This window comes from Rattus norvegicus, chromosome 8 (assembly GCF_021556685.1).
Source record: "Rattus norvegicus strain SHRSP/BbbUtx chromosome 8, alternate assembly SHRSP_T2T, whole genome shotgun sequence".
NCBI lineage: Eukaryota > Metazoa > Chordata > Mammalia > Rodentia > Muridae > Rattus > Rattus norvegicus.
The window spans coordinates 112587164-112609923 of record NC_141541.1 but is presented as its reverse complement, the minus strand read 5'-3'; the positions used below and the strand labels follow the sequence as shown (position 1 = coordinate 112609923).

At 41.5% G+C, this 22760-nt stretch overlaps 1 protein-coding gene across 3 annotated transcripts in view; it reads left to right on the top strand.

Annotated features, from left to right (window-relative positions):
- Positions 1-22760, top strand: part of Dnajc13 (DnaJ heat shock protein family (Hsp40) member C13) — a 109544-nt gene that overhangs the window by 40992 nt on the left and 45792 nt on the right. For all 3 annotated transcript variants that reach the window (XR_015626809.1, NM_001108776.3, XM_087562865.1), the window contains 14 exons: positions 376-475; positions 2097-2204; positions 3273-3428; positions 4192-4248; positions 6580-6701; positions 7860-7935; positions 8158-8253; positions 9184-9327; positions 12805-12887; positions 14188-14341; positions 19050-19153; positions 19234-19393; positions 20809-20871; positions 21352-21453. Coding sequence is in view for 2 of the 3 variants with exons in the window: in NM_001108776.3 (NP_001102246.2) it covers positions 376-475; positions 2097-2204; positions 3273-3428; positions 4192-4248; positions 6580-6701; positions 7860-7935; positions 8158-8253; positions 9184-9327; positions 12805-12887; positions 14188-14341; positions 19050-19153; positions 19234-19393; positions 20809-20871; positions 21352-21453 (1525 nt within the window). In the remaining variant the exon portion in view is untranslated. The remainder of the gene's footprint in view (positions 1-375; positions 476-2096; positions 2205-3272; positions 3429-4191; positions 4249-6579; positions 6702-7859; positions 7936-8157; positions 8254-9183; positions 9328-12804; positions 12888-14187; positions 14342-19049; positions 19154-19233; positions 19394-20808; positions 20872-21351; positions 21454-22760) is intronic.

Here is a 22760-nt window from a genome sequence, read left to right as displayed (position 1 = left end):
TTGAACAACTTAAAATAGAAAATACTGGTAATTTATTTCTTTTATGTGTGGCTAAATCTCTTATATATGATGATTTAGTAGTTTTTATCCCTGAGCAATGAAAAAGGAAGGAAAATAGGGCTGATGGGGGGATATTGGCTCCATAGTCACTGACTTCTGTGTTAACGGATTCAATTAATTGTTTGCCCTTTCATTAATACTAGAGAGGTTTCCTGGTAAAGCAGATAGGGTTAGGAAAGTGCATTCCAGAGGTGGGATTTAGAACATGTATCTGACACTATGCCTCAGTTGCATGTAGATGTGCATAAGATGGCGGGTAGTTTTAATAAGAAGCAGTATGACATTCTGTTCTGTACTTGGTGTTTATTGTGAAAGGTTTCGGGAGCGCCTAGGAATGAAGGTCGTGAAAGCACTCAAGAGAAGCAACAATGGAGTCATCCACGCGGCTGTGGATATGCTCTGTGCCCTCATGTGTGTGAGTACTCTTAGGTTGGCTGCAGGCTCCTCCCATAAATCCATAGTTGTGCATTTCCTAGATTGTTCTCATGGTCATTTGTTTATTCAGTGGACATTTGTCAGCTCCTCCTGCACACTGACCAGTGTGCAGTTCCTTTCAGCAAATCGCTGGCAGGCAGGCTAGTGGATAGAATCACTCACGCATGTGAAATGGGCCCAGGGCACCCCTGAGGCACAGCACTTAGTCTTTGGTGGTGAGGAGGAGGAGGAGTGAGTCTCAGTGCGCCTACATCTCGAAACTTGAGTGGGGATCTTTCAGTTCTGGATAGGCTTGGCCTACCGTGGAAGATGGCATGTCCAAAAACATGCACGAGACACACACACAACAGGTAGTGACTGTAGGCATGTGTGGAAGGGCGAGTGGATGATTGGACTTGAAGCTAGAGGCATATGCAGAAATGATCCCGTAAAAACCTTCTCTGTCAGAACAAAGACCTGGGTTTGTCTTTTTTTTTTTTTTTTAACTTTTTTTTTTTCGGAGCTTGGGGACCGAACCCAGGGCCTTGCGCTTGCTAGGCAAGCGCTCTACCACTGAGCTAAATCTCCAACCCCTGGGTTTGTCTTTTTTATAACATCAACTGAAAGATTTGTTAACAAGGAACAGTCACATGACTAGATTTGGCTTTTAGAAAACCCACTCCAGTAGGACATGGAGGAGAGAGGAATGTTGGAGGTGGCAGACCCATTTGTCGTGGAAAGAAGAGATGGTTAGCTGGGGTAATGACAGTAGCTGAGAAAGCGACACATGAAAGTGACACAGATCTAGCTCAGTGACACATTGGGTGCTTCCAAGTTCCTCCTTTGTCACAGGGTTTTGTGTACTCTCTGGGATTGTACTGTATGTCAAGCTTTATAGGCCATCTTAGGGATAGGGGACAAACACATGATCATGTGTTTATTCTCCAAATGAATTAAAGTTTATTGTCTCAACTATTCCAAATAATGGTGTTGAAGAATTTAACTAGAAGATATAAATACTGTGAAGCAACTGATTTTATGGATGTACAGGACTGGCTACGGTTAATCCCACCAGTCCCTTTTTACAGCTGAGGAAGTTGAGGCTCAGAGGTAGTCACCTGCTTCCTTGCCTTCAGTCAGGTTAGGATCTGAGCTCTGCTCTGACCACCATCAGGCAGCAGTCAAAGGAGAATCGCCTTGAAGGGGAGGCAATGCCTTGAAGGGGAGGCAACGGGAAGGGAATATTTGCTACTTTGCCAATTTTAACACTTGCTTTTAAATTCTAAGTTTCACCATTTCAAATTTAAATGATAAAGGTCTTGGGATGAGGACTTGTTTTGCTTTTGATGAGAAGGCCTGTGACTTTGAGAAAGAGCAGTGCTTGGGCAGTAATTGCGTAGAAAGAGCATGTTCTGTTACTTGTTGGGGAAATTATCAACTCTGATGAGACTCTCAGGAGAAACTCTCAGCTCTGTCTGCTGCTCATCACAAGTTTTCCTTCTGCTGTGGATTTAAAGGCTATGGTTTTTAATTGCTTCCATGTGGAGCAAATGTTTCATAAATGCCTTTTCTGTGACGCCAGCACAGGACACTTCTTATGAGTTTCACTCTTTAATCAACAGCCCATGCATGATGACTATGACTTAAGACAAGAACAGCTAAACAAAGCTTCTCTTCTCTCTTCAAAGAAGTTTCTGGAAAACTTATTGGAGAAATTTAATTCCCATGTGGTAAGTTGTAATTAACTTTTCTTCATGGGAGATGTCATACAGAGATTTCCTAGAAGTGTGGTGTAAACTGGTTTTTGTTACAGTGCCCGTCCCTCAAATGGTTACAGTTCATCTTTGTCACTAGTAACAAAATATTCCTGGACTTTATTAACTAATGTAGTAATTGGAGGTTGCTAATAATATTAGCTAACTAGCAAATGGAAAAGAGTACCAGAAATGCCTTCAGACTTTTATAAGGATATTTCAGATTTTTTTTTTCTTAAAAAAAAATGTTGTGAAATAAATTGTTCTAAAAATAAGTCTCACCATAACTGACTACCAGTCCCTCAGGCATTGAACTTCTTAGAGGCTAGCAATTATGTGAACACAATCAAATTGCCGCAGGTTTACAAATGCCGTTAGACTGCTTTTCTTTTTTCCCCCATTTTTATTAAACAGGCAGGGTGTTTTGCCTGCCTGTTTGTCTGTGCCACATGTGTGTAGTGTCAGTGGAGGCCAGAAGAATGCCTTAGAGCTCATGGGACTGGAGTAAATGCAGTTTTGAGCTCACCCATAATGTGGGTGCTGGGGATTGAACCCAGGTTGCCTGAAGCACAGCAGATATTCTTAACTGCTGAGCCAGCCCTGTGCCCTGTGACTGCTTTATTGACCTCTCTCTCTCCCTCTCTCCCTCCCTCTTTCCTTTCTTTCTGTATGTCCTTCTGTCTGATACTTAATTTCTTTCTTTCTGTCTGTCTGTCTGTCTTCTTCTCTTTCTGCCCCCCTCCACTCAGTTACACATTAACTTTAGTTAGAATGTATATTTGAGAAATGTGGGTTATTCTCTTGAGGGGTTAATTACATTAAATAACTAATCTTGAGTTTATGTTACGTTCTTTAGAAAATAAGTGTGGGTTTACGATATTAACTAATAAGCACTCAAGCGCCATGAGCATTTGAATCTCTGTTGAAAAATTTGAGTCATTGTTTCTGTCTGATACCCAGCATGAAGAAAAGGAGCACGTCATTGCCGTGTCGGGGCTGAAGCTCCCTGCATCTGTTTCTAAACAGTGTGCTGCTTTCTTTCAGGATCATGGGACTGGTGCCCTTGTAATTAGTTCACTCTTGGACTTCCTTACCTTTGCCCTCTGTGCTCCATATAGTGAGACAACCGAAGGGCAGCAGTTTGATATGCTCTTAGAGATGGTAGCCTCCAATGGAAGAACACTGTTTAAACTCTTTCAGGTGAGCTCACATGTCCCTTTCTAATGACTGCACTGTCTGAAAGGCTCCATTAATAATTGTTGCTTCCCTACCTTTCAAAGTACAGAATCAGAGTTTAGGGCCTTGCCTGTGTCCCAGGCAAGCATTGTGCTACTGACTCCACCCGTAGTTGGATCAAAGTGTTTTAAACTGTGCGTGCATATGTGCATGCTTCCATTGTGACAGCATAACCTTGATCATCACCATGTCAGATTTTTAACCCGTGGGTTTCTTGATGTTTTATGTAGAGTTCTTGCTCTTGGCCATTGTTGTGTACATGTTGCTAGCTTAGACGTAGTGAAACGCTTACTTTTTCCCTTGGTAGGCTTAAAGTTTTCTTTCTTCACAAATGTCCACATAGTCAAGGCGAGATTTTGCCAGATTGTTCATAAGCACTGGAAACTATTTGTTATTTTATATGATACTGTAGTATTTATTATATTCATATATTTGTATTCATATTTTATATAAATATTTATGATTTTAGTGCTGTTAATTATAGTATATATTGTTGTTCATGTTAATGTGCCTTTTTCCTAAGCTGTCATAAACCCGACATGCTTAAAACCAGATTCCGATCTGAGTTTGAGCTGTATGTTTCCCCAGTCGGTTTTCGTAGTTAGTCGTTCTCCTGACTTTGTGGCTTATCACCGTGCACAGATTGCATTTGTTCCTTAGGCAGAACAGTAAATGTGTCAGAGAGAAATGCTCTTTTACTCACTGATCTTTCCTCTTCATTTTTAAGCATCCTTCCATGGCAATTGTAAAGGGAGCGGGATTGGTTATGAAGGCAATAATAGAGGTGAGAGAATCATTTTGAAATCTTAAAATTCTTGAAATGTTGATTGATTATTTTCACTGAAGCTGACAAAATTGCCATTCAAGAGGGGAAACTTCTTATTCTCTGGATAAGAGCAGTTGTAGATTTTATTCAGAACCTGAGGGCAGAGGTCACACTGAGAAGGACTGTCGTCTCCAGAGGACACTACACTCACACCTCGCTTATTTGTTGTGACATAAAGTCAGCTTTTTATCCCTGCTGCTTTCCCTGATGTTGGTGGGGGCACTGAGCTCGAGGCACTGAGCCCGTGCAGAGGTCTGCTATGGAAGAGTTAATAGGAGAAGGATGTCACTGTGAGTAACAACAGCAGTCCCTCCACTGGAGTCACTACCCTAAGTTGCTGCCTCTGCGTTCTTTAAAAGATAAAACCATGGGCTGAAGAGCTGCGCTGTGCCTAAGGGCACTGATTGCTCTCACAGAGGATAGTGGTTCAGTTCTCAGCACAGTAATGGTGGCTCATAGCAGTATTTCAGTGCAGTTCCTAGGGATCTGTTGCCCTCTGCCATGTGTGCATATGCTGCACAGATATTCATGCAAGCAAAACACTCATACACAGAAAATAAAATGAAATCTTTAAAAAAAAATTGAAAGACAAAATCATAGTTACTAAACAGTAGCTGCATTCTGCGATGTTTGTAGTGACATCAATCTAAACGGCTTTTGAATGCCTGTATTTTTTTTTTTTAAGATTCTTTTTTTTTTTAATTTAGAGAATACTTTATTAGTTTTTGTAATCAAACCCACGTATATAAGACCTTACATATTTAATACAGTGTGTTACCCCTGTACAAATGGAAAAAACTTAAATTCAACATTTCTAGACCAATATGGCTGTTAATTTCTGTACAGTGCCAACTCAACACAGTAAACGGGGATACTTTTTTCGAAAGTTGACAGCACAGGTAAAGTTTCAAAAAATTCAAATTATATATCTGTATATATATATTTATATTTATATAAAAAGACCAATAATAGCAGTGTGTTATGCATCAACAGCAGCAACAGCTTTTCCAGGTTCTGCAGTCATCTGAACAAAACTGTAGAGACATCCAGAATGCCTGTATTTTTGTGTCATACTAGTAATTTGGATAAAATGTAAGAGGTTCTATTCTTTACAAAACATGGCAGTTGTGGTATGCATAAAAAAAAAAAACTTGATAAAAAGCAAAGAATTCGTTTACCCTTAAGTATTTTATAGGCAAAATAAAGACAGACAGATGTAGATGTCAAACTGGTCGAGGACAAAAGGTTGCTTTTTTCTGTTGTGTATTTAGTGTACACATCGCTGAAGCCTAATTCTCGCTCTCTAGCTAACAGGTTCTTTGTACAGTTTTAGGTTCTAGAAATGGAACCTTTCCATTTTGACTTCCGCAGAGCTTATGGCATGCAGTCCCAGTTAGGACCCTGATGTCAAACAGTGTTCTCTCAACTGTTCTCCCAGCGTTCTGCCACTGCAGTACTAGGACCCGTCATCCTTGAGAAGCAAGGCGCTGAGTGGGCTTTACATACCAATCACAGTTGAATTTATAGCCATTGATTGTAGCTCATGTCTCTAAAAGATATAATTTGTACATACTCTTGGCAAGTACCTCAAACAATACGTAAACCTTAAAGAAAAAATTGTGTTTTCTGGGGGAAAAAACACCCCACAAGAACTGGAATAAAGAGTTTCCCCACACCACACTGTCCATTAACCACGTAACTGACCTACAAATGATTGTAGCAAAAATAAGCCTGACTTGTATGTGTCTTTGATAGGAATTGGTATTCTCCCTAAGCCACCTTTCCCTGCTGCCAGCTTGTAAATACTCTAGAAACCACCGTACTTTAAATCTTAAATTCAGCAAGGCATAATTCATATGGTAAATTTAGCTGGAAACTAGACTTCATTCTAAAGACAAATAATATCTTTAAAATTAGCTGCAGTCCCTGGTGTTTCTTTTGTAATAATTAAAAGTTACTTTTCTCCTTTCCCTCTCCCCTTCCCCTCCCCCTTCCCTTTCCCTTTCTTTTGTGAAAGCTGAAAGTTTGGTGTTATAAAGTTAAAGGAGGGGGCTGGAGAGAAGGCTGGCGGTTAGGAGCACTGACTGCTCCTCCAGAGGTCCTGAGTTCAATTCCCAGCAACCACATGGTGGCTCACAGCCATCTGTAATGGGGTCTGATGCCCTCTTCTGGCATGTCTGAGACAGAGACAGTGCACTTTATATACATATGAATCTTTAAAGAATAGATAAAGTTGAAGGGGTCTGTTCTAGACTGCTGTCTTAGGCGCCATCTTTCCCTTTTCCAAAGGAAGGTGACAGAGAGATTGCTACTAAGATGCAGGACCTCGCCCTGAGTGAGGGCGCCCTACCTCGGCACCTGCACACGGCGATGTTTACAATCAGCTCCGATCAGCGCATGCTTACGAACAGGTGAGTTGATAGAGTCCCCGAAATTCACTTTCTGTTTGGATCAGGTCTGAACACTGTATAAAGCAAGCATTGGGATTACATCAGAGCTCCCTTTTCTCTTGACTATGCAGTTCCATGTGATAGGGTTATGGTGGGAGGATCTGGTTCCTTTTTCTTTTGTCAGAGTCTTGATACAGTCTGGGATGGGAGAGTAGGAAAGACTATCTAGAAGCTTATAAGTCCTCATAGGCCCAGACCATTCATTTCCTGTGACTGTTTACATCACACAGCCCCTCGTGGGAAGCATTCACAGAGTTCATTTTTAAGTAAATTTGGTCAGTTAGCTACTTTATAAAGAAAGAGAAGGGGGGGGATCTTAAACACAATCCCACCCTAAAGTAGGCTTGTTCCAAATCTTGGATGAACCACCTTTCTTCCAGTTGTCACTTAGGTGACAATAAACATAAGTTGTCTTGTTACTCCAGGCTGCCTGAGTTCCACTATTTTAGCTCTGCGGGTTCTGATACAAGACCCTGCCAACTGCCCAGAGCGCACCTGACTCTGAAATGACATTTTCCACTCTATAAGTAGTAGCGTAGACCACTCATGTGTGGTTCCTCGGTTATCGCTACACAAGCTAACCGTGTCGAGTCCATTGAGTTGGTGTGTGTGCATCCACATGTTTTAGTTTTTGCTTTCTGTAAGTGGGTAAGAACCTATGTCATGTTCATGCCATTAAAATTCAAGCCTGTCAGATGGCTCACCTGGGAAAGTCAGCGGCCAGGCCAGCTGGCCTACCAAGCTGAGCCCAGGCTTCTGGACCCATGAAATAAAGGGTGAATAAAACCTACTCCACAGATTGGCCTCTGACCTCTGACACACACACACACACACACACACACACACACACACACAATAAATCAGGGTCATAAAAGAGTAATGCTTTAAAACAAATTAGTGTAGCTATTAGGGAAGGACTTTAAATTGGAGGAAATTCATTAATATTTAGAAGAGTGTCTCAAGTTCCTCTTTACTACATATTCATTTTTGACAGTTTCTAATATCTGAATTATTAATATGTAAACATATTTCTTATAATTATGAAATTTGTTCTTTAAAATTCCTTTCTATTCTAGCTGAGCTAAAGCAGAAACCTTTCTCAACGTCTGCTTTTTTCAGACAGCTAAGTAGACATCTAGTGGGGCTCTGGACAGCAGACAACACGACTGCCACAAACTTGTTGAGGCGCATTTTGGTAAGTCCACCAAGAAAATGAAAAGCTTTTTTCGTATGCCTGTCAGACAGAATTTAATGATGTAACTTACACCCTAACCGGGAAGTCGTGCACTCTCGGGCATCCACTTAGAGCTGCCCAAGCAGCCAAACCGTAGTGTTTGAGAACACTAACATTCTGAGTTTGGGCTTTGAAGGCTGAATTTTCTTTTATTTTGAAAAGTGGATTCTGTGTTGTTATTAGCCACCAGGCTTGTTGGCATACTTGGACAGTTCAGATCCAGTTCCAGAGAAGGATGCAGACCGAATGCACGTCAGAGACAATGTGAAAATAGCAATGGTAAGTAGTACGCTCTCCAGACGGGGCTGAGGTGCTGCTGTGCTGCCCTCTTCTCTGGAAGACAAAGCCTGAAATCAAGAGCTGCTCTGAGCGCTGACAGTTACATCTCATAAGATGTATGGCTTCAAATTGTACAGCTCATTAACTTTCTATACTCAGAGTTGTGTCACTATCACCACAGTCTACTCGTATTAATGATAGTATGGTTTCTCCAACCCATTACTGTAATATAGTCAAGACTGGCTTCCTTTAGAAATTTCGAGTGTCTGAGGTATTTTATAAAGAGTACGGAATTGATCTCTACTGGTAGAAGGGATAAATACTGAATACAAGTTACTTGTAACTTTTCCCCTTTCGGTATCTCTGATATCAGCTCTGATACTCTGAGCTGGGTGTAATGGTGCACACCTTTAATCCTGGCACTGGGGAGGCTGAGGCACAGCTCTGTGACTTCAAGGCCAGCCTGGTCTACAGAGTGAGTTCCAGGACAGCCAGGGCCATAGAGCGGGACTCTCTCTAGATAGACAGAGGATGGATGGATGGATGGATGGATGGATGGATGGATGGATGGATGGATGGGCGGGTGGATGGGCGGGTGGGTGGGTGGGTGGTGGATAATTAGCGTCTTGTCCCTGAGTACATTACATGAGCATTTCTCGTGATGCTATGTAACATTTCTCATGTTGTCTTCTACAGTCCCTACTCCTGAGTTTGTGTGCACCCCATATATCTTTTCGAAACAAATCATGGTGCAACTTGATTGGGGAGGCTAAAGTTTCTTGTATGGGAAATTAATTCATTATACAAGTTTTCACTTCACTAAATTCTTGCATGCCATTTTTTATTTACTTATTTGAAATAGTGTGATCTAACTGTATATAGTTTTAAAATATATATGAAAGTAGCTATGTAATGATTTTAATATTACAGGATCAATATGGAAAATTTAATAAAGTTCCCGAGTGGCAAAGACTAGCTGGAAAAGCTGCCAAAGAAGTTGAGAAGTTTGCCAAAGAAAAGGTTGATCTTGTGTTGATGCACTGGAGGGATAGGATGGGCATTGCTCAGAAAGAGGTATGTGGGTGTTAGGAGGGAGAGAGAGAGAGAGAGAACGTGTGCATGCGTGTCTAAATAGTTAAAGAAAAGGAGGCCATGAATTTGAAAGAGGACAAGGGATTATATGTGGGAGGGTATGGAGGGAGGAAAGGAGAAACTGTAATTATTTTCTCTAAAGAGTACTTTTTAAAAAGAGGTAAAGGGGAATATGTCCTAGATCAGACTCATTGCAGTTACAGGTGTTAATTCACATATTACTGACAGAATACTCAAACCTTAAAAAATTAACCTCACCAATTCTGATTCATATCTTCCTCAGTTACTAGTTTGGGGAAACTAATGATTAAGATTTTAGTTAGGTAATATAAAGAAAGTTATTCTCTTATGTTTCCTCCTACATATTCCAATTTTCATATTTTGCTTTGCACATAAAAAAATACAGTGTACTTGTTTGCCTGTTTTATTTAGATCTAAATGTTTTAAAGATGCTGTTTACATTTTTTAATGTATTATAAATGTTGTGATATTATTCCTTGAACCAAAGTCAGATGTGGAGTTTTGGTTTCTTCTAGCATGTGTCACAGAAGTACCCCGCAGCCTACACACTTCTGTCATGGATGATGCAGGGTTAGGAATGAACCAAGTGCTCTTTCAGAGCCAACTTAGTCAGAGTCTTTCTAAAAACACCTAACAATGTCTTTATTCATAGAGGTTACTTTTTAAAAATTAATTATTCAAAGAAATCAGTTCATTTTCACCTGCAGATAGATTTCCAGTCTGTCTAAGTGTAAAGGAGCAAACAAGTCTATGGATCTAAAATTTGGATCAGTCTAAGTTATTTAGGAGTCGAGCATAGCAGGTTAATGCTAACTTTCTGAGTGATGGTGACTGGTGAAGAGCCACTCAGCTGGCTTTCAGGCCGGAGCACACTAAGGCTGTGCTTGCTGACCAGTGTCGAGCGAGCCTTGCCTCACCTCGCCACCTACTCACTCAAGTGTAGGGCTTTCAGAAATGTGCCCCTCTTCTCTAAAATCGGAATAGCACACTTCCCGTCTCTGTCTTACAGAGTTGTTTTATGTTTAAACTAGATTGTTAGAGCACGTGTAGGACCTGTTTGTGACAGTTCTGCGACAGTATTCGAGCAGTGAAAACAGACAGTTGGTGTGGTTATTTTTTAGTTTTTGAAAATTACGTGTTTCTGGCTTCGGCTAGTTAAGCCCATTTCTAAAGTAACAGTTACTTCAAGTTTTTAATTACCATTACCATATTGTCATACAGTCAAGTAAGTTTTTAGTATCTAACTTCATATGTTACATCTATACATCTATACAACATAAGCTTGAACACAAAGCTACGTACCTAGAAAAGTACTGTTTGTTACAACAGTGATTTAGAGGAGAAAATTTGCATTTTTAATACCAATTTTATCTTACTGATCTTTTGGCATTGTTTGTGTGGGCTAGTTAACATTCTGAGCACATGATCAAAAATATTTGAGTTGGGAAGATGAACTAATTATAATTTTTAAATCATTTATTTTGTATTATTAACATGCATACTGCTTGGTCTGCATAATAGTTTATGAAGGAAACAGTGGTTCAGCTTTGTGGCTGTCTATCCATTGAAACAAATAATATCAGTGGTAAGTGGTCTGTGCCTTTGTTAAACTGACTGGCCAATCCTGAAGAGATCCATGTCTCTCTTGATAGGATGTCCTTGGGGCCTGAATGCTATTAATGCTGTGTGTTGAGTTAGTGGTAGCCTTTGGTTAATGTTGACTAGTATGTTTTGTTGTTGTTTTGGTACATGTGACTTTTTTTTCAGTTTAGGGATTTCCTTTTTTACTTAGGATTTTTACCTTCTAATTTTATACATACATTTTTATGAGGAATTATTATTTTTTATAAAGATTTATTTACTTAATATATATGAGTACACTGTAGCTGTCTTCAGACACAGAAGAGGGCATTGGATCCCATTACAGATGGTTGTGAGTCACCATGTGGTTGCTGGGAATTGAACTCAGGATCTCTGGAAGAGCAGTCAGTGCTCTTAACCGCTGAGCCATCTCTCCAGCTCCAGAGGTATTATTCTTTACTAGTATGAAATTTATATTATTATCATTCTAAACTGTTATCCATTTACATGAAAGGGAGTGAATTTAGTAACGGTGCTGTGTTTGTTTCTTTAGTTTGTTGCTTCTTAAGCTGGGCCCTTACTGGGCCTTACTATTTAGCTCTCCAGCTCCCACCTGAGCCTCCTGAGAGTCTAGTTACAGACCAGCACCACCAATGCCTGCTGGAAATGCCTCTGATTTCTAATGAGAAGTTTTAAGAATTGATTTATTGTAAACACTAAACTTTGAATTATTTTGTACGTAAGTCAGTTTGTGTTAGTTTTTCTGATGGTGCATAGAGTTAAAATTTGTAAACATTCCCATACATAGCCAGTAAATTTTATTTCAAATAGAATTTTGTTACAGATTAACCTTCATCTTACCTCTATTCATTTAATACTATGAGTCTATTTTCTGGCTCTACCTGATTTGCCACACTACTTCCACATTGTTAATTGAAGCCACTCAGTGCTCTGGCCTTGATACACTGAGCATTAGGGTTTTCATGTCTGAATATGTATGGTTATACTTAGAGCAAGTGCCCAGGGCCACAACAGCCTTTAAGGATTGTTGGAGATCATCTCCCCTTCCAATTGCAAATCTTACATAAGTACCTACCTCTGGGTCAGGGCCCTGCGCTCTAAGGGTCTACAACCGTCTAACATTGGACTTGTAAGCTTAGAAACGCAGCTGGCTCTTCTGCTGCAGAGTGAAGATGAGTTATATCGGTGACGGTCTTGTGGAATTTGTAATAGATACAGCTTGCCAGATTTAGGTTCATAGTCTCCTTTTTATATTTTCATCTTAATTTTTTTTTCTTTTTACAATTAAATTCAGGACAAAAACCACATGGTGAGTTAAGCCCTTTACGTGTGTGAAGTGTGCTGAACTGGCGTGTGGTGTTGTCTTGACTTGCTTTGGTGTTTCCGCCGGACTTTACATTGCCTGGATGTAACGCTGCTTCCTTCCCTGTTGGCCGCTTCAGTGCACTTGTGCCTCTTGGCTTTGGCAGTGGTGTAATAACAGAAATTTTTTACACTTGTTACATATTTCACGAATTTTTATTAGTTGCATGTAAATATTTGAAGCAAGTCAGTTTTTGACTTGTAAATTTTACTGGTGATCACTTTAAAGATTTCAAGCCTTGGCGTTGAAACAGTAATTTTTGGTTATATGATGATATTTGAGCATCTATAAGAACCAATGCTAGCAAACGATTGCTATGATTAATGTGGTGGACTGTTTTGCTAAGCTAGTTTCTGTGAATCTGATGAGATTGATGCTCCTCACGTGGTAGGGTAATGTCCTGCTGCCAGCTCTGAGGACTCTGTTTGGTGGCCGTGGAGACTGCTATGTAGTATATTTGTTTTCTTTTCCAGAACATAAATCAAAAGCCAGTAGTTCTTCGAAAGAGAAGACAGAGAATAAAAATAGAAGCGAACTGGGATCTCTTCTATTACAGGTAAGCTTGAGGCCTCTCCTCCAGCCTTGGTAAGCTGGCTGTTGATGCTGGAGGAACCAGGATGGATTGTCTCAGGCTGGGATTACTCTTACTCTGTCAAGATGGGTTCCATTGACACGCTCCTAAAGTGAAGGCAGTCAGCCATCTGAGTTGTTATCCTGAGAATTGTATCAAGGCTTAGAGACGGCTGCACAAGATGTTTCCTGTGGCGTAGAGTTAGCCGCACACCTGCCTTCAGCTCTTAGAAATGGGGTCTTGACGAGGTGGGTGACAGAGGCCTAAACCAGACCAGTAGCTCATGGCAGTGGACATCTGCATGGAAAGATGTGTGTACAAAAGGAGTGCTGTGTGACACACTGACACACTGCAGCTCCCATTGCAAGGGTTTTTTTATTTTTTTCATTTTTCTTTTTTTCTTTGTGGGGGGGGGTGTTACAAAGGCAAGGGACAGGGAAATAAGTGGGTTTGGAGTGCATGATATAAAATTCACAAAGAATCAACAAAAAGTTAAAAAAAAAAAAAAGAGGTGAATGCTAAAGCCCAAGAAGATTTGTGAGAAACAACGGGTACCAGTACCCTCAGATACTCTGCAGCCTTCCGAACACTGACCCAGAGAAGCACAGTCAGGGAGACAAGTGCATGCTTTGTGAAAGTTCTCCAGGGTGACAGAGTGTCCATCGGTCTGAGGTGACGTAGTGTGAAAGCACCCACACTACATGCATCTTCAACTGTGTAAACTGTAGGACATCCTCGAGTGGATGCTTTGGTTCTTATTCCTTGAAAACATGAAGCCCTGACGTGACGCTTGCTAAGGGGCTGCTGACTGGTGAATAGCAGGTGTAAAGTCCCCACCCGGGTTTAGATTTTGTCCACATTCGCTCTAACGCCATCTCCAGCAGTTCTGCAGAGCCCTTGGTCATCTGGAAGTGCCACACAGGTTGTCATCCCACACAGCTCGAAGTTGGATATTGGCAATATTGTTTTCTAATTTGAATTTTTGTTAGCTACAGATAACTTAAATTGAACTATCCATGTTTAAATTTCATACAACTGTATGTAATCTTTAAGTTCAGTTTCTCACCATTTTTATTGAAAACTTCCAAAATAAAAGAATTTTATAGTGATTGTGTGTTTATTATAAAGTTTTATTCTGCTTGCTTAATACAGATTTTATTTTTTCTTGGCAAGGTTTAATAATCTTGTGCTTTTCTTGCTTGTTATAAATAAGATGCAGTACAGGCTGTTGGTAGATTTGAGAAATGCTTGTTTCCTACAGTTTCCTGATTGCATGTGTGTTTAGGTTTAGTCAAGACCATGCTAGATCGAACCTTATTTGGAATTTTAAAACACGAGAAGAGCTGAAAGATACCCTTGAGTCTGAGATGAGGACATTTAACATCGATAGGGAGCTGGGCAGCGCCAGTGTCATCTCCTGGAACCACCATGAGTTTGAGGTACAGCTTTGTCTTCATACCATATAACCCAAAAGAGTGAAAGCATGTGCTGTCTTCCAAAGGACATTTTAAAATATCTATATAGCCATGTCGTTATCTTTCCCAATGTAATATACCAGAAAATATTGAGGAATTTTAATCTTTGAGACAAAAAAGTCAAAAAATGTTATTCAACATTACACCTAAGGATCCTTCATGAGTTTGAATAACTTTGACGTGTGCTTTCAGATCATTTGGCATGTTTCCCCCATACCTGGGAGTTTAGATTTGTTCTTTACTGGAATGTAGATGTTCAAATTATGATTTGCCTCTGGTTGCTGCTTTGTTAAAATAATTGATGTGAAGAGTAGAAAACATACATGGTAGGTAACCTTGTGTTTGAGTGTTAGGTGTATGAGTAGGACCTGTGTGCGTGTGCAGTCGTGTGCCGCATGTTCTTTTACTTATTCATGGAACATGATACTGACCCATAACATGAGAGCCATCTTGTTTGGTATTAAGCATGCTCAGGGCTGTTTGCAACAAAGCAGAGTAACCCAGCACCATACTTCTCAGAGGATATCCTCATTGCTAAGGGACGCATGATTGTATGTAATTGAAACCCGAGTAACAGATTCATTGATTATACACACAATCCTGCTGTCTTTGATCTTTAACCCTGCTTCTAAAGTATGTAATTTAAATGTACTCATCCTCTCCTGGAAATTTTTTCTATACTTCAGTTTGAGGCACTTGCAGTCTCCTGAGTTTCCTTTACTGTCGATTCTTTTCAATTTTCTCTAATCCTCTCTCCTCTTCTGTGTGACCACAGGCTGGCCTGGTGTCTTAGAAGTCCAGTTGCTATAATGAAACACCATAACCAAAAGCACACTGGGGAGGAAAGGGTGATCTGGCTTACACTTCCCTTTGTAGTCCACCATGGAAGGAAGTCAGGACAGGAACTGAGGGCTAGAACCTGGAGTCAGGAGTTCATGCAAAGACCATGGAGGGGTGCTGCTTACTGGCTTCTTGTTCCTCAAGGCTTGCTCAGCCTGCTTTCCTATAGAACCCATAACCACCAGCCAAGTAATGGGACCACCTGCAATGGGCTGGCCTTCCCCCAGACAATCACTAGTTGATAAAATGCCCTAGAGACTTACCTACAGCCCCAACTTATGGAGGCATTTTCTCAAGGATCCCTCCTCTCAGATGACTTCAGCTTACATCAAGTTACATAAAACTAGCCAGCACCCCTGAGGGATTAGTTCTTGGTCCTTTTTATTCATATTCATTGCCTTGATTCATCATCTCGTGATTTTTGTTGCTCTTGTGTTTTCCTCCCACCCCCCATTTGCCAAAAGCTCGTCAGATTTTTGTCTTCAGCTTCGGCTTTCTTTCCTAGATGACTTCATCCTTAAGTTGAGTTTCTCCAGAGTTATGCTATTGTTCTTCCTGCTTGTCTTGTCGTCTTGTGATCTTAGCAAGTCTTATTGTCTGACCTTCAGAGTTATCTAGCGCTCCACCATCCATTGGGCTGTATGAGCATCACTGCCCTCACCTTCACCCCTGTACTCTGTAACCTGACCCCTGTACACAGAGACAGGGTCATCAGAGTGCTGGAGATAGAGCTCAGTGCTGAAGTGCTGGCCTGGCATGTGTGAGGCCCTAGGTTCAATTCCCAGCTTGCAGCAAAACACAGGTGTGAGTGGACTGTATAATTGCTCAGGCCTTGGTGTGCCTGGGGCTTGTCACCTGTGTACTATTAACCTGCGTTCTTGAAGTGACTCACCTGCGTGCCCTCCAACCAGAGTGCTTTGCTCTCATCCTAACTCGTGCTTCTCCTCACTTTTGCTTCCACTTACATGAACTTCCCGGAAACACCACATGGTCCTAACCCAAAGTCTCTCTATGTAATGCTAGCCTCTGCCTAAAATAAATCTTTTTTCCTGAAAGGCCTCATAGTTTGTCTTCTCATCTCCTTCAGGTCTTTTCCTCAATGCCATCATCTGACAGGACTTCCCTGTCTGTCCTGTAACAGCACAGTCCCTCACACTTACACATGTGCTCTGTGCGTTCCCTTTCCTATCCACTTCCTGCTTCACTATCACCCAAAATTATGTACATGGAGTTCAGTTTTCAGAACTACTTAAGATATATTCTTCTCTGTTCCTTTACAACTTCATGCACACACACACACACACACACACACACACACACACACAATATATTTGAAACCTCTTCATACCCCACTGCCACCACCAACTACTCCCAGATGGACCCTCACAACTTCATTCCTAATTATAGTTTCCATCCTGGCTCTCCTGGAACTCACTCTGTAGACCAGGTGTGGCCTCGAACTCAGACATCTGACTGCCTCTGCCTCCTGAATGCTGGAATTAAAGCATGTAACTGGCGAAGTCCAATTAGTGCTGCCCCATATGTGCTTGGGTGTGAGGCCATCCACTGGAGCTTGGTCAGCCTACGAAGGGCCACACCCTACAGTACCTGATGTTCCCTTCTGAGCAACCATAACTGTAGCTCTTCAGCCAGATATAGGGTTCCCCTTGACATATGCTTGAATGTTGACTGGCTTGGTCTTATGAAGGCAGCCACAGCTGTGTTGAGTTCATGATTGCACAGGTCCTCTATACCCAGAAGACACTGTTCCATTCTGCTCCTCCTCAACTTTCAGCTCTCACAATCTTTCTGCTTCCTATTCTTCAATGTCCCCAGAGCCTTAAGGGGGAAGAATGTAATATAGATGTTCCCTTTAGGTCTGAACATTCCAAAGATACTTGTTCTCTGCACTTTGACTAGTAGTGAGTCTATGTTAATTACCATATGCTACACAAATTCTCTTCAATAAGGACTAGGAGCTGCATTCATCTGTGGGGACACAGATACATGCTTGAGATTTATTTAATTTTAAATTTTTATGTGTTTAGGTGTAGGCTGATGTGAGTTTATGTGCACCATGTGCATGTGCCTACAGAGGCCAGAAGAGGCCTCTGGGACTGCAGTAAAAACTGCCTGATGTAGGTGCTGGGGACTGAACCCAGTCCTCTGCAAGAACCGTGTGTGTTCTTAACCCCTGAGCTACCCCTCCAGTTCCTGGAATTGTATACTTAGAAGGCAGTGTGATACTCATGTGTGGGACCTGTGATCCTTGGCTAGAACCACTGTACCAGTCATAAGTTTCCTCCTATAGAGCAGCCTTACATCTAAGCAGCACTCTTTTTTTTTTTTTTTCCTTTTTCTTTTTTTTTTTTTCGGAGCTGGGGACCGAACCCAGGGCCTTGCGCTTGCTAGGCAAGTGCTCTACCACTGAGCTAAATCCCCAACCCCCAAGCAGCACTCTTTTTAACAACTTCTAAATCCCCAGTGTACAGAAGAGAGTAGTGCCAGCATGTATGTCTGTGTACATGTGTACAGTGTCTTTGTAGGCCAGAAGTGGGCAGTGAATCCCTTCAGACTAGAGGTACAGCTGGAAACAGCCGTATGAGGTTCCACAAGATGGATGCTCAGTAATAGAAATTTGAGTACATTGAATATTCAGAATCTGCTGAAGAAAAGGAAAGTGGATATAAAATACTAATGTACATTTTTTAAAGCAGTTGTTTTAGGCTTTGTATAGAGAATTTTGATAATATGATCAGGGAATTAATTTTTACAGCTATCCATAATTCTTTCTGTGTGATAAGCAGCCTAGGTTGTGAGGGTCCTGGTACTCTTCCAGAGTCTGATCCTGGGGTTTTCCCTCACATATCACCTCCCCTGACAGTCAGATGTGCTTACCATGTTGATACCATGCTTTGACATGTTGTCCAGGCGTGAAGGACGAGCTGAAGCAGCGTTTGTGAGGCAGGCAGGCAGGCAGGCAGGCAGGCAGGCAGGCAGGCAGGGCTGCAGGGAAGACTGTCCCGTTGTGTACAACTGAGAGGCCTTGCATAGCATGTCACAGTGTAGGAGTAATGGAGGCAGGGAGATGGCTCAGTGGTAAACACTTGCCATGCAGGCGTGAGGATGGACATTCAGACTCCCAGCACCCACATGAAAATGTTCACTGTGTCACTAGTGCGATAGCACTGGCTGGTCTTCAGAGGTTAGTTCCTAGAACCTCATATAGCTGTTTCCAGCTGTACCTCCAGTCTGAAGGGATTCATTGCCCCCTTCTGGCCTACAAAAACATTGCACACATGCACACAAACGTACATGCTAGCAAAATAGTCATACATATAAAAAAAAACATAAGGGGGGCGGGGGCATTGCAAGCATGGCAGCACAGGTCTGCACCTCCATTGTTGGTCAGGGACATGTGGAAACAGGCAGATCCTGTAGCTCTAGGAACAGCCGGTCTAGACAAGATGGTAAATTCCATAAAGTGGAGGCCTATAGAGGGTTATACCCAATGTTGACCTCTGGCCATTACATGTGCTTGGATACACACACACACACACACACACACACTTACCTGTTGTGTTTGTTTTTAAATGATAAACCCAACCAGGCATGGTGATGCACGCCTTTAATCGCAGCACTTAGGAGGCAGAGACAGACGGATCTCTTGAGTTCAAGACCAGCTCTGGTCTACAGAGCAAGCGAGTTCCAAAACAGCCAGGGTTACACAAAGAAACCCTGTCTTGAAATATCAAAAAGAAAGAAAACAAATGTTAAACCGTGAATAGGAAAATGTGTTATAATCTAACTGGGGTTTGTATTTGTTAATAAGGTTAAATATGAGTGCCTGGCAGAGGAAATCAAAATAGGAGACTATTACTTGAGATTGTTGTTGGAGGAGGATGAGAATGAAGAAAGCGGATCAATAAAAAGATCGTGAGTCTCTTCGTATCTCCATGGATTATTGTCGCTGTTTGTTTCTTGGTTGTTTCTACTGAATCTCTTTTTAAATCTAGGTATGAATTCTTCAATGAGCTCTACCACCGCTTCCTGCTCACTCCCAAAGTTAACATGAAGTGTTTGTGTTTACAAGCCCTTGCCATCGTTTACGGCAGATGCCATGAAGACATAGGGCCCTTCACAGATACGAGATACATCATCGGGATGTTAGAGAGGGTAAGGACGCTGGGGGGAGGGGTGCTGGTAGAGAGCATCACAGCTAAGCAGATGGCATTGTCACAGTGACTTTTGCATGAGTCTCTCTGTAGTATCTATTACAGTTATTTCAGTTGAAGTAGAGGCATAGGACAGTAACAAAGGGGTTGTTACAGTTTTACAAAGTTTATTCATCTGTTTCTCAGCCCTTGATTTTGAGCATCTTTGCCAACTTGAAGTATAGGTGAGAGTAAGCGCTGTGTAATAGAAATAGTGACTCCTAGAGTTGAATCTTTGGGTTTTCATTTTGGAAAAAAGTCATAAATGTTTCTGACATACTAAATTTCAAAATGTGAAGACAGTGAAGTTGCTTAGAACACCAGTGATTTTAAAAAGGAAATATGTTGGGCTGGAGAGATGACTCAGCCGTTAAGAGCACTGACTGCTCTTCCAGAGGTCGTGAGTTCAATTCCCAGCAACCACATGGTGGCTCACAACCATTTGTAATGGGATCCAATGCCCTCTTCTGGTGTGTCTGAGAACAGCTACAGTGTACTCACATACATGAAATAAATAAGTAAATCTTTTTTTAAAAAAAGGAAATATGTTAGCTGATATTTTATTTTATTCAGCACTGGGTGTGGTGAACTGAGTGGGATGCACTTGGTGCAGAGCGTGCCCTTCATTCTTGCATTAGTCTTTATGTTCTTCCATTTTAACCATTTAAATGCTAACACACTGTGTGGAAGAGAGCCATTTCACCAGTTTTCAGCATAGCCATCCATGATTGTTGTCAACCCTGAGCCATCACTTTCTGTAGCATTCATGAGGCAAGCAGCACAGCCAGGGTGCAAACCCTGTCGCTAGCACTAACCCGAGCACACCACTGAGTTCTTTGTTCTCTTTAGTGTGTGTGTGCGTTGGTTTGGGAGGGGTCTGGTGATCAGGATCTTTCTCAGTGGCCTTGGCTGGCTGCAAACTTAGTCTAGCTGGCTTTGAACTTAGGATCTTCTTGTTTCAGCCTTCCAAATGCTAGAATGAGAGCCTGCACCACTCTGTCTATTGTGCAGTCCAGAATCCTAACTGGAGGACTCAGCACACTGTGCTCTAAGCACACGCCTTTCCCTATTTACTGATGTTCATTTTAGTGAACACCATTTGCCACGTCCAAGGGTCTCACTTCATGGCTCCTCAAAGCTGGTATAGGAGCCTCTATAATGACTTACGAATATCTTCCCCTCTGGGAAATTAGATAAGTGCTACAAAAGTTCATGTAATAGAAAACACTTAAGATTGGAGTAATTGACAGGCAGACAGCTATAATTGTCTCTTTAGTGTTTCAGAGCTGACATTTCGTAGGAGCTATCAGTTGATTTTGGGAAGCTGTTTCTGGATCTCTTATCTGTTGTTGACAAAGTTGTCATTTATTTCATTAGTGCACTGATAAACTTGAACGGGATAGACTGATCCTCTTCCTGAACAAGCTGATCCTTAATAAGGTACAGTATTCTCTGTAACTACACTGTCATTTCTAAGGCATGTGTCCAAGCACTGCTAACCCAGAGGTGGTTCTTTAGATGAGAAAACTGAGTTTATAGGGGGAATGGTTTGCCAGTTTTCCTGTGTGTTCTGTCCTGGTGTTCAGGTGCTAAGTGAAGCCTAGTCCTTTCCATTTACAGAAACAGACAGGAGGTGCCGGAGGTGTGGCTCAGGCCAACTTACCCATTGTGTGTGCAACCACATAAGTTGGAACATGAGAGAGTTTTTAATGTACCATTTATTTCTGGTTATTGGACAACCTGTTTACCAATGGGCAGGATAATTGTAGGACTAGGGTTTACCATGCCACTCTGTCTTATTGAGGGAGGGAAGTGCTTACTCAGACCACATTTAAGTGGAAATTCTTACGAGAATGCAATAGGTTACAGCACCTATTGAAGAGAAGGCTTTAGATTATGCAATGTGCTTTCCTCTTTCAGAAAAACGTTAAAGATCTCATGGACTCCAACGGCATTAGAATCCTCGTGGACCTGCTCACTCTCGCACATCTCCATGTGAGCCGAGCCACAGTCCCCTTGCAAGTACGTTCGCTCTCTAGCTTCTCGAGCTTTGTGTTCTTCGGATACAGTGTTAGAATCACTAGTCTCTTAGAAATCTGCAAATGGGTTTATGTCCATAGCCAGTAAAACATTTCTCTAGTAATTACAGTAGCGTGAATACTGGGAGATTAATGCATGCCAGAAAAGGAATCACTACCCCCAGAATCAGTTTTGTTACTTGGTAACATATATCTTTTATGGTAAAGTGGCTTGGCTTTAATACAATGTGACCTTTCAGTTGATTTTATTGGATTCCTACTGGAGCATCGTCATTGACAAACATCAAGAATATGTTTTGCCCTAAGGCCACTGGGGGCATTATTCAAACCACACATAGGACAAAGCCAGTAGGCTCTCTCTGGTACTTTATTTAAAAAGAGATCTATATTTTAGCCTATTTGATGTTTTATGTTTTTAAATATAATTTAGAACATTTTTCTGGTTCAAGATATTTATGACAAAAAAGCCTTTTAAATATTTTAGAATGGGACATTTTGGGGTTCAGGTATGACTAATAAAATCACAGCACTTATTAAATCCCATTATAGTATACTAAGTACTGTTCTGAATACAGTCACACTCTGAACCCCTCAGTGGCCCTGTGTGGTGGTCACCATCACGTTTCTGTTTTGCAGCACAGAATCTGAGGAGCAGAGAGCCCAAGAACATTGCCACAGTCACCTGAAAGCTCAGAGCCAGTTAGAGCCAAGAAGCTAATTTTTGCTTTATTTACAGTTTATTTAGCCATTTTGTTTTATTTACATTTTAACTCTGAAAGCTGATCATTGCAGGGGTATTTAGAGACCATGGTACACAAAACTTATATAAAAACTCTAACCTCCCAAAATATTAAAAAACTGTAAGAATTATCAGTGTTGCTGAGAGAAAATTATTTTAAAAATGTAGTTTTTCTAATTTTAATTAGTTCTGTCTGTGATTCTAGAATTTGGCAGCATTCTGAGCTAAGAAAGTAGTTGGCGGTGCTCTACCCAGATAGGCAGCTTGTATTACAGTCACAGGGAAGGGGGTGGCTAGAGGTTGGAGGTGAGTAAGACACCGACTACCCTCTTCCGCCTTACTTGAGGATGTGTAAGCGGTTGGGTGTCCATGAATGACTAAAGCTACGACAGGCTGAGGCTCCACTGCTTGCACAGGACTAGATTAGGAAATGCTTCCATTGGAGTGTGGGGCTTCCACCTGAGTGTGTGGGGCAGCGTTCTCTCGGAGAGCAGTGTAGGGAGGGGGTGGGAAGGTTTAACCTGTGCTGCTCTTCTGACTCCGACCCTAGC